A 12,243-nucleotide genomic window follows, 5' to 3' on the forward strand; every position below is an offset into this window, starting at 1 on the left:
GTATCTCTGGTAGTGCTTTATTTTTCTGTATAAGTAATTTAAGTGTTTTCTTCTTAAAGCTGCTAGTACGAGTTGGCTTCAAGAGCATGTTGCAGATCTTAGTCGAAGGTAAGATCTTATGTATGGGGTTTCATGATATACATAATTTCGGAGGAATGCACAAGAAATCCATCTGTCATGGGAACTTACAGTATTCATTGCTGAAGTTACTACATGAATCTTACAGATCAGACTCTTCTTCTCCTTTTACTTTTTCTTACTTTTAACTGATGATATAAGAAACCTTTATGAGTGAGAGAGCTTTGTTTCCAAATCCTCTTTGCTTTCTATAAAAGACATATGATGCTAAAATAACAAGTTATCGGGGTACGTGGGTGGCTCACTTGGTTAAGCGACTGCCTTCAGCTCGGGTCATGTTCCCAGGGTCCTGGGATCGAGCCCCACGTCCGGCTCCCTGCTCAGTGGAGAGCCTGCTTCTCCCTCTCTACCTGCTACTCCGCCTGCTTGTGCTCTCTCTCTGTCAAATAAATAAATAAAAATTCTTTTAAAAATTAAAAAATTAAAAAAAAAATAAAAGTTATCTTTTACAAGATTTTCATCAATATTACATTGAGTTCTGCTAATGAATACTCTTTGTTTCTTCATAGCTTATGTGGAATTATTCCAGGACTTAGCAGTATCTTCCTTCCCCGAATGAATCCATTTGTTTTGATTGATCTTGCTGGAGCATTTGCTCTTTGTATTACATATATGCTAATTGAAATTAAGTAAGTATTTTTTATTGCTGTCAAGTGGTTTCCATTTTTGGGGGCCTGACTTTTAAAAGCATCTGTGGGATGGATAAGGATTAAGCTTAGAGCATGTTTGCTTATGGCCTGTGCAACTTTGGTCAAGTCTTATCCTTAAGTGTCTTCATCTGAAAAATTAAGGAGGTTGGATTCAATACATATTTTTTGTCATAGTCTATAATTCAGACTGGAAAACTGTTCAAATTCCCTACTGCTGACCTGGGGAGTAAAACAGAGATGTCAGTAAAAGAGAGATAAGCCATGGCTGCTGTTGCTGAGAGAAGGCAGAGGAAGTAGGTGTGAAATAATTTTTTAAAAGGCAAACCTTTTAGGAAATATACTTTATAGCTGCTTTAAGCTTAGCATTTTATGACATACGATTCTTTCACTACCTACCCTTTAAACATTAGTGTTTACTAAGATCTGTCCTTAATTATTCTTTTTCCTCTTTTGCGTACTCCCCTGGGAGGTTACATTCAATTACTTGTTTTTATTTACCCCCTCTGGATTTCCCACGCCTTTATTTCTAGTCCGGATGTCTGTTGAAATCCAACAGGCGTATCTTCCTGACTTCTGTTCACGTCTTCAGCTGCTGAACCTATTTCCGCATCCCCAAAGCTGTTTGTTCTTGTATTTCCCATCTCAGGGGGTACTACTACCATCTATTCCGTTGCACTGTTGTTTTGAATTGTGTTCAAACATACATAACATAAAACTAAAATTTTAACCAATTTTAAGCACACGTTCAGTGACACTAAGTAACTTCACATCATTGTGTAACTATCACCATTGTCCACCTCCAGAACTTTTTTTATCTTCCCTACCTGAAACTCAGTACCCATTAAATAGTATCTCCCCCTCTTCCTTGCCCCAGCCTCTGGCAACCACTCTTCCTACTTTCTGTCCCTATGAATTTGACAAAGAAATTCCTATAAATGAAATCAGACAATATTTGTCCTTTGTGCCTGGTTTATTTCACTAAGCATAATGTTTTCAAGATTCGTCCATGTTGTAATACGTGTCAGAATTTTCTTCCTTTTTAAGGTTGAATAATATTCCATTGTACATATACAACACATTTTGCCGACTTATCCATTGATGGGTATTTGGATTTCCATCTTTTGGCCATTGTGAATAGTGCTGCTGTGAACATGAGTGTACAAGTATCTGTGTGAGTCCCTGCTTTCAGTTCTTGTGGGCATATACCCAGAAGTAGAATTGCTGGATTATATGATAATTCAGTGTTTAATTTTTTTTAGGAGCTCCAGTGCATTCTTAAATAAACTACTTCTCCCTCCTCCCCTCTTGCCCCTCCCAAAGCCAGTTCTAATTGGTCACCTAGTGTTGTGTTTGGTTTTTTTTAAGTTTTTATAGTCACCATGCTGTACATTGCATCCTCAGAACTTATGTATCTCATAACTGCAAGTTTATATCTTTTGACCAACTTCACCCATTTCTCCCCCCTCCTCACCCCCTGCATCTGACAGCCACCAAACTGTTCTGTTTCTCGTGAGTTTTGATTTTTAGATGGCACATATAAGGGAGCTCGTAAGAGTATTCATCTTTCTCCATCATGTTATTGTAAATGGCATGCTTTCCTTCCTGTTTTGGCTGAATAATATTCCAGTGTGTGTATGTCTGTGGGTGTGTGTATCTCACACTTTTTATCCCTTCATCTGTCAGTGGATACTTTGGTTGTTTCCATGTCTTGGCTATTGTAAGTAACAGTCTTGTCAGCTAGTCTGATTGCATCTTTCTTTTTAATTTGTCTCCTCCTTCCCATTCCCCTTGCTGCTGCCGATATTGAGGCCTTATCATTTCCTTGGTCTAATTAGAATAGTCTTCTGGTCTTCTATCATTCTCACACATCTCTAGTTACCTTCCATTTTGCTACTAGCCTCATCATTCAAAATTGCAAGTCTGACCATAATATTTTCCTGTTTCAAAATCTTCCTCTTTGCCTATTTAAGAAAATAAAAGTTGTTAGCATGATGAAGCCCCTGCCACCCTTACTGACCATCCAGCCACGTGTACTTACCTGCTCATGGTTTCAGTGCTGTATCAGGACTTTCATGCCCTTGTGCATGCTGCTTTCCCTAACTGTGATATCTTCCTCCCATTGGCTCACTCATCTTGGAAGAGTCAGCTCAGATGTCACCTTTTTATATTGAGCCCTTCTGGATTATCCCTTCCTCAGGAGGCTTGTCTCTCACTCCTCTGTGCATCCATGATACCCTGTAGGAATTCTCCTTTGTTCCCAAATTGATTTATTTTCTTTACATGGGTATCTCCTGCTATTTCAAAGGTAGGGACCATGTCTTACCTCATGTTTCTGTTCTCAGTGTGTGGGGAAAAAGTATAAAAAAAGAGGCATAAACAGCTTGTAAACATGGGCATTTTGGACTGTCTTCTTAATAGAACAGCCTGAACTGCTGATGAGTGTTGCACTTTAGTGGCCAGTGTTCCTCTAATGAACTCCTGTGGAATCTCACATTGTGTAATTCCTAGGGAATTTCAAAAATTCTTAGTAGTAATAATTGGAAAGTTGTTTACAGGAAAATTGCCAGAATCACTGATGAAGTACATTGGTCTTCTCTGTATCAGAAATTACTAGTTGAAGGTTTTTATTTGTTGCAACAAGTGAATATATGTGAAATCTTTCTACCTGGCAAGTAGATTGAGAGTACATAGTGGGAAAATAGTCACATTTTTTCCTTCACCATCTTAACATAATTATTTAACATACTGCTTAAAAAAATTATCATTTTCCACTAAGCTTTGGCAAGAAAGGATTCTGAAAATGTTTTGTTGTTGTTTTTTGTTTGTTTGGTTGGGTTTTTTTTCTTTTTTTCTTTTTTTTTTTTTTTGGAGACACTCCCGTTACCAGTAGTGGCCAGTATTGATAGAACAGTCCTGTTGCTTTAGATAATTAATTTTTTGGAAGACTGAATTGCAAGTAGCCCAGCGAGGCATACATTTAAGATTCAGAATTGTTTTTTCCTTTTAGTAATTTTTTTGCCGTAGACACTGCTTCTGCCATAGCCATTGCTCTGATGACGTTTGGCACTATGTATCCCATGAGCGTGTACAGTGGCAAAGTATTACTGCAGGTAAGGGTCTTCTTCCAATACGCATGCTTAGTATTAGCCATGGTTTTCTACCAGATTATAAAGTTATATGTGCTCTTCTACCAGATTGTGAAATTTTTAGCTACTGGAAGTTCCCATCAGAAATGAAGTTAAACAGTAGTCTCTGAAGTCTGTATGTAGTAAGAAGCAGATGAAATTCTGTTGGCCCATGAAATAGGCACAGATCTTCTCATATTTATAATATAAGACAAAATCATAAGCTAAAAATATCTTGCTTTTAATGTTTCAAGTGAAAACAGTGTTAATTAGTTTAAGTGTTAATTAGAAATTTTTTTTGCATATTGATTTTCCCCCAATAAATGTGCTTTGTCTATTTTGTAATCTGGTTGTGAATTGTTTTCTTATTTCCTGTCCTTGAATTAGTGAGACTTTTAAATTTCAAACTTAAAATTAAAAATGACAAATTACTATGTATTTCAACAGTAGGATAACACCTGTAGACAAGCACCTGAATACAAACGTAGCTTCCCAGGGATGAACGTGTTTGTAAACACTGCTTTTCCTTCTGTCTTACCCTCATGCCTTTTCTAAAACTTAGGGGTACTAGCTGCAGCTCCAGAAGCAGTAATAACAGTAAGATAATAATTGTATAGTGCTATGCCATATACAGAAGATTTTTACTTGGTGGTTCGATTCTTCAAGGGTTCTTTGGGTCTAGAGATAATGCTGCTTTGTGAGATGAAAAGTAATATGGGCTGATTCTTGATATTGCCCCACTAGTGGAGCCAACTGAAACCTCTCTTCCCTAAATCGTGATAGGGCACATGTTCTACAAAGCCAAGTCCGGTATAAGCCAACCTGTTAGTGTTAGGACCACTACGCAAAAAAAAAAAAAAAATTTTATCTCCCTGGGTTATTCATATTTTATTTTATTTTTTTCTCCAGACAACACCACCCCATGTTATTGGTCAGTTGGACAAACTTATCAGAGAGGTAAGGAGGAATAGTAAATAAAATAATTTTAATTTATAATTAGAGGATGGAAAGAGTGGGTGCAAGTAATATTTTATTCAGCCCTACCTAGATTTTATTTTAGGAGAGTTTGTGTTGTTTATAATAACACAGTAGGAGATACAACACAGTGACAGAAGTACAAAAATTTGAGGAATTGCTCAGTCTGGAAGCTTGAAGTAAATGTGGAAGGCAAGGTCATGGTCTAGAGACCATACTACTAGCTATGTAAATGCTACGGTTTTTATGAGTCTGTATTCAAACCCAGGATTTTGATTAAGTCAAAGGCCACTTACATATTGATTGATTGCTTCACCATGTAACATACTGATCTGTGAGTTTAGATTTTGTTTTTTATAAATATCCACCTCTTTACTAATGAAGGAATAGATAATCAAATTACTTGGATTGAGAGTATTTCAAACTATTGGCTGTTGGTATCACAAAGGACACTTTTACCAACAGAGCTGGCTGCTTTCTCCGCTAGTGAGCCTCTGTCGTTGTACCAGTGGGCCATACACGATATATCTGGTCTTGGAATTTCCTTTTGGCCCACATTCAAATAACAGCCTGTGTTGTGCAGAAACTTGGTAAAAGGGAATACAGAGAAAGCAATGACAGAGGAGACCCCTCAAAAGGGAGAAAAATCTTAATACCACAAGTGCTGGATATAAATATATGACATACTGACAAAATGAAAAGGACCATACACTGCTGAACAAGGTGGTGCTGGGGGTAGGCGGTAAAGACCTGATTTTGAAGGGATTGGGCCAGACAAGAAACCGAATACAAGGTCTTGGCTCACTACCGAACAAGTAGAAATGATGTCTTGAGTGGTCTGGGACTTCTCTTGGCTAATGAGTGTCCTAATGCAGGGTTTGGCCATGTCATTTCTAGGCTTAGATCAAGTCCATAATGTGACTGTGTTGGATATGTCAAATACAAACCCTATTTCTTTGTTTTTGATTAGGTATCTACCCTGGATGGAGTTTTAGAAGTTCGAAATGAGCATTTTTGGACCCTAGGTTTTGGCTCACTGGTATGTTTTCCATATTAATTTAGATAATTTACAACATAATTTATAGTTTTTAAAACTAAAAAAAAGCATTTCTTTAAATTTTTTATAGAGTCTTTGATTACCACTTCTGTTCAGTAGAGTCTAAAATGTAGATGGATTCAGTAACTTAATTGAGATTAATTGAAGGATATTTTTCTTTTTTTTTTTCCTTTCAAACTGCTGTTAATGATCTTAATACTGGGTTGTCCAGATAAGACAAATTTATAGTCACACATTTCTAAATATGAAAATATCCAAAAAGTAAATAGTACAATTTTTTTTTAATTGCAGTTCTGCTTTTGGAGATTTTGCTGAATATGTTCAAGAGTTACAATAACACAACTTGCTTCAGCATAAAATTCCATATTTTTTATATTAACCTTAAAAATAAAACCAGTTATTTTACTAGCAAAAATGGGTTTATTTGGGAATAGCAGAGAATTGCAATTTGGGACAAGCAAGCTACAGCAAAACCATAGGCAAGTCTGGAGAACAAAAGAGGGGAATGCTTTTTTATAAAGGAAAGGGGGAAGTGGAAAGGACTGTTATAACTGAAAAATCCAGTGGAGGAAACGGGGAGTTCAAGTGTAGTGGCTCTCATTGCTGAGCTGTGACAGTCTCTAATTGGCTGGGCTGTTGTGGGGGAGGAAGGAAAGTCTCCTTTCTCCTGCTGATGTGATAAAAGAAGTAGCTAAAGTAGTATGGACTCGACCTCTCTTCCTGTTGAGTGTGCAGTTGACTAGGGGCAGTAGGGCCTCAAAGGCCCTCCCTTGGCCTCCCGACTCCCATTTTAGTAAGGTTTCCTTTTATTAATTTTCACAAATCTACTTTGGACCTATTACCAGAGAGACTGTTATGGCATGGTTTCATTCCTGTGTCAGGAATGATGAGGAAAACACAGAAAAGTACTCAGAAAAAAACTTTTTTTAATCACCATAATCCTTTCATGTAGAGAAACCTGCCATGACATTTTCTTATTTATACTCATATATTTACTCTCCTTAGAAAATGAGATCATGCTGTTTATAATTTGCTCTTTTCACATAATATATCATGAACAGTTTTTCTATGTCACTAAATATTACTGTTCTGGTCAGTTTTTTTTTTTCTCTTAAATGTGACTTGAGTTTTGCCTAAATGCCCAAAGGTTTTTGTTTTGTTTTTTTTTTAGTCCGTAATTTCACTAGACTATGTCTTGGTGTTGGTCTTTCTGGGTTAGTTACTCCAGGTATGCAGTATATGCTTTCAGTAATTTTATTTTTTAAAAAAAAATTAACTTTCAGGGAAGTTTTCTTTAATTATTAAGATTTCTTTTGTTCTCTTTCTTTATTGTCTTCTCTGGGAACTCCTATTATAAGCATGTTGGATCTTTGCCTTTCTTTCATATTTGTTACTTTCTTTCAGTTTCTTACTCTTCATTTCCTTTGATTTTTAAAACTTTCCTTCTCTTCACCTTTTATTTCTCTTATAATAGACCTGTATATTTGCTTTTGTATTCCTTCTAGTTTGGTCTTCATTTCTGAAGTGATTGTTTTTTCTTATATTTCTCATTGTCATCTCATTTCTGAGGTTTTCTTTATTTTTTTTTTTAAGTAGGTGCCACGCTCAGAGTGGAGCCCAATGCAGGGCTTGAACTCACAACCCTGAGATCAAGACCTGAACTGAAATCAAGAGTTGTACGCTTAACTGACTGAGCTACCCAGGCACACTCATTTCTGAGGTCTTCTAGTGCTGATTTATGTTATTCTCGTTTCATGTCTTTCAGCTTGTTTTGAAAAAGTAGGTTATAGTTCTTACTCATTTTGTAGGTAAATCTTTCTGGCAATCTTTTATAATCTGTTCTCTTTTTTTCTTATACTAACTTTGTGTGCGATTTGGATTCAGTTCTTTTCTGTTGCTCCTTTTTATGCAAAATTGTATTCCTGAACTTTATTTTTTTATTTAAATTCAATTAGCCAACATATACTACATCATTAGTTTAAGATGTAGTGTTCAGTGATTCCTCAGTTGCATATAACACCCAGTGCTCATCACCACACATGCCCTCCTCAATGTCCATCACCTAGTTACCCCATCCCCCCACCCACCTCCCCTTTCTGCAACCCTCAGTTTGTTTCCCAGAGTCAAGAGTCTCTCATGGTTTGTCTCCCTCTCTGATTTCTCCCTGTTCAGCTTTCCCTCCCTTCCCCTATGATCCTCTGAGCTATTTCTTATGTTCCATGTATGAGTGAAACCATATGATGATTGTCTTTCTCTGACTGACTTATTTCACTTAGCATAGTACCCTCCATTCCATCCATGTCAATGTAAATGGTAGGTATTCATCCTTTCTGATGGCTGAACTTTAAAATAAGGAGTGGTTTAGGGTAGTGTGTTTGAATTTATGGTTCTAAAGCTCCCTCTTCTGATGAGTCTGTGAAGTGAAAATACTTTCTCCTGGTTCTTTTCCTCCCATTTGTATTTGAACTTCTTTATCTTTTGTTTCTACTATGTTGCTTAGTTTGGATTCTTTATCTTTTGTTTCTGCTATGTTGCTCAATTTGGGTTCATAGACTCGGACACAATTGTTCTTAATGTGGTGCTTTATAATGGAAGGGAGCTTTGCTTGGTTACTTTGGGGGTCTCACAGGGCTTAGGCTGCTCCATCTCTTCTTATTGCAGACTCAGTGTACTCATCCACTATTGAAACGTGTAGAACCCCTCCCAGTTTCCCAGCTACCTTTCTCAAATTTGTTGTCCTGGATTTCCATTAAGTACAGGTTAGCTGCTTTGAGGTTTTTAGGTCAGTTGGATATCCTGTCTCTTCCTCCTCCACAGATGCTGATACCTTGCAGGTCTTACACCTTGTGATTAGGGTTCCTTAGGGAACCATGTTATCTAGTTTTTTTATAGATGTTGTCCATAGGTTTTTGGACTTAATATCTTAGTTTCTCTGTTTTTCTGGAGATATTTGGGGCATTTCAAAAAAGTGCCACTACCACTGCTATCTTTCAGGAATCCCAAAATAATTTTTAATGACTGCAATTTTACATTATATGAATATGCCATCATTTATTTAATCAGTCCCCAATGAACAAAGTGGTATTCCATTTTTCCTGTATAAAAATTGCTGGGATGGGACGCTTGGGTTGCTCAGTCATTAAGGGTCTACCTTCAGCTCAAGTCATGGTCCCAGGGTCCTGGGATTGAGCCCCGTGTTGGGCTCCCAGCTCAGCGGGAAGCCTGCTTCTCCCTCTCCCACTCCCCCTGCTTGTGTTCCCTCTCTCGCTGTGTCTCTGCCAAATAAATAAATAAAATTTTTTTAAAAAAACTAAAATTAAAAAAAGCTGGGATGAACATTTTTGTGGAATAATCTTTGCACAAACTTGTGATTATTCCTTAAGATTAATTTTTAGAAGTTCTTTTTGTGAGTCAAAGGATATTCATATTGGGGTACCTGGCTGGCTCACTCGGTAGAGCATGCAACTCTTGATCTCGGGGTTGTGGGTGTGAGCCCCAGTTTGTGTGTAGAGATTACTTAAAAAGAAAATCTTTTTTATTTTATTTTATTTTATTTATTTATTTTTTAAAGATTTTATTTATTTATTTGAGACAGAATGAGAGAGAGCACATGAGAGGGGGAGGGTCGATCCAGGGACTCCAGGATCATGACCTGAGCCAAAGGCAGTCGCTTAACCAACTGAGCCACCCAGGCGCCCCGAAAATCTTTTTTAAAAAGGGGACATTCACATTTTTTTTATAGTTTTTGATATAGCCAATCACTTTCCAAAAATGGCTATACCAATTTACATTCCTTCAGGAATGTAGTTCATTTTCTAAAAGATTTATTTATTTATTTGAGAGAGAGGTAGTAGCCCTGACACGGAGCTTGCTCTCACAATTCTGAGATCACAACCTGATCCAAAACCAAGAATCAGAGGCTCAACTAACTGCACCACTCAGGCACCCCCGAATGTAGTTCATTTTCTTTTTTTTTTTTTTTTTTTTAAGATTTTATTTATTTGAGAGAGAGAATGAGAGACAGAGAGCACGAGAGGGAAGAGGGTCAGAGGGAGAAGCAGACCCCCACTGAGCAGGGAGCCCAATGTGGGACTCGATCCCGGGACTCCAGGATCATGACCTGAGCCGAAGGCAGTCGCTTAACCAACTGAGCCACCCAGGCACCCCTGTAGTTCATTTTCAATTATTCTTTTCATTTTACTAATCTTAATAAAATAGTAGATGAGTGTTTCTTTAGTTGGGTAGCTTATAAACACAAAGAATGCAGTCACCCAGCTGTTCAGAACGTGGCCATCTAACCCTGCACCCATGTAGTGCCTAATTAAGACCAAGGACAAAATAAAACAAGCTTTTGAGATGCCAAGAATAGTTGTCACAAAAGCCATAAATTAATGCGAACACCATAGTCACAGCAGACTTTGTTCAAGCTCCTGCACAGAAATGGTTTTCACTTATTTTAATTGCTTTAATTTCCATAGCCGACTGAAAGAGGTTACAGTGTCGGGGCGCCTGGGTGGCTCAGTCGTTAAGCATCTGCCTTCGGCTCAGGTCATGATCCCAGGGTCCTGGGATCGAGCCCCGCATCGGGCTCCCTGCTCGGCGGGAGGTCTGCTTCTCCCTCTCCCACTCCCCCCTGCTGTGTTCCCTCTCTTACTGTGTCTCTCGCTGTCAAATAAATAAATAAAATCTTTAAAAAAAGAAAAGAAAGAAAGAGGTTACAGTGTCTTTTATAGTTTTGTCTAGTGATGACTGTGAGATGGTAGTGGCCAAGAAAAGGGAGAAATCAAAGATGACTTCATTTCGGGCGTCTGGGTGGCTCAGTTGGTTAAGCAACTGCCTTCGGCTCAGGTCATGATCCTGGAGTCCCTGGATCGAGTCCCGCATCGGGCTCCCTGCTCAGCGGGGAGCCTGCTTCTCCCTCTGACCCTCTCCTCTCTCATGCTGTTTCTCTCTCGCTCGCTCTCCAATAAATAAATAAATAAAATCTTTAAAAAAAAAAAAAAGATGACTTCATTTCTAGACATGGCTTGTCTTACATAAAAATAATAGACTAGAAGTCAACTTCAAGCATTATATTTTCTCCATCTTATGATTGACAATAATTCACTACTACTAAAGTCTTGGATTCAGACACATTGCAACTAAACCAACTACTTGGCAAGTTTATGTGCAGTTTATTCTTTGGTATAATTTTTTCTCGTTTGAAAATCTGAGTTTATCTAGAAATCAACATTACATATCTGCTGGATTTTTTTTTTTTTTTAAGAGAAAGTGGGGAGGGGAGGGACAGAGGGAGAAGGAGAGAAGCCTAAGCAGGTTCCATGCTCAGCACAGAGCCTGATGCGGGTTTCGATCTCATGGCCCTGAGATCATGACCTGAGCCAAAACCAAGAGTTGGACACTTAACTGACTGAGCCACCCAGTTGCCTGTCTGCTGGGCATTTTATTTAATTTTATTTACTATATATTTTTACTTAAGTTTTATTATTATGCAAATAGTACCTGATTCTTAGAAAAATTAAAACTTACAACTAAGTCCAAGAGAAGAGAATAAAAACCTTTAATAATTCTACCCTGTAGAGATAAGTGCTATTACTCTTGGCTATTTTTCTGTCTCTGTGTGTTTTAAACAAAATAGGATCACTGTTGTACCTACTGTTTTATTATCTACTTTAAAAACATAATGTAGGGCGCCTGGGTGGCTCAGTTGGTTAAGCGACTGCCTTCAGCTCAGTCATGATCCTGGAGTCCTGGGATCGAGTCCCGCATCGGGCTCCCTGCTCAGCAGGGAGTCTGCTTCTCCCTCTGACCCTCCCCCCTCTCATGCTCTCTCTATCTCATTCTCTCTCTCAAATAAATAAATAAAATCTTTTAAAAAAAAAAAAACATAATGTAGGGGGCACCTGAGTGGCTCAGTTGGCTAAGCCTCTGCCTTCGGCTCAGGTCATGATCCCAGGGTCCTAGGATCAAGCCCCACATTGGGCTCCCTGCTCAGCGGGAAGTCTGCTTCTCCCTCTACCCTTCCCTCCTGCTCATGCTTTCTCTCTCTCAAATAAATAAAATCTAAAAAATAGATGTAAAAATAAAAATGTATGATAAATGTCTTTTCACTAAAGGGACTTCTAGCCATCATTGTAATGCCTGGGGTTCTCTGTCCTCCTAGTATCCCAGGCTAGAAACCTTGAGATCATCTTGGATTAGTCGGTCCATCTCCCTCATCCACTACATCCAGTTGGGTATCAAGTCCCCACACATCTAACCCATGGGATATTATCAACCCATCTGTCCCTCTCTGATC

The 12,243-nt window shown here is 38.2% G+C and overlaps 1 protein-coding gene across 4 annotated transcripts in view; it reads left to right on the plus strand.

Moving 5' to 3' along the window:
* Nucleotides 1-12,243, plus strand: part of SLC30A6 (solute carrier family 30 member 6) — a 40,334-nt gene that overhangs the window by 23,502 nt on the left and 4,589 nt on the right. For all 4 annotated transcript variants that reach the window (XM_035000866.1, XM_035000867.1, XM_035000868.1 and 1 more), the window contains 5 exons: nt 60-108; nt 648-767; nt 3,796-3,898; nt 4,823-4,870; nt 5,859-5,927. In XM_035000866.1, the coding sequence (XP_034856757.1) occupies nt 60-108; nt 648-767; nt 3,796-3,898; nt 4,823-4,870; nt 5,859-5,927 (389 nt within the window). The remainder of the gene's footprint in view (nt 1-59; nt 109-647; nt 768-3,795; nt 3,899-4,822; nt 4,871-5,858; nt 5,928-12,243) is intronic.

This window comes from Mirounga leonina, unplaced genomic scaffold (genome assembly GCF_011800145.1).
Source record: "Mirounga leonina isolate KUSES-001 unplaced genomic scaffold, KU_Mleo_1.0 Mir_125, whole genome shotgun sequence".
NCBI classification, from domain to species: domain Eukaryota; kingdom Metazoa; phylum Chordata; class Mammalia; order Carnivora; family Phocidae; genus Mirounga; species Mirounga leonina.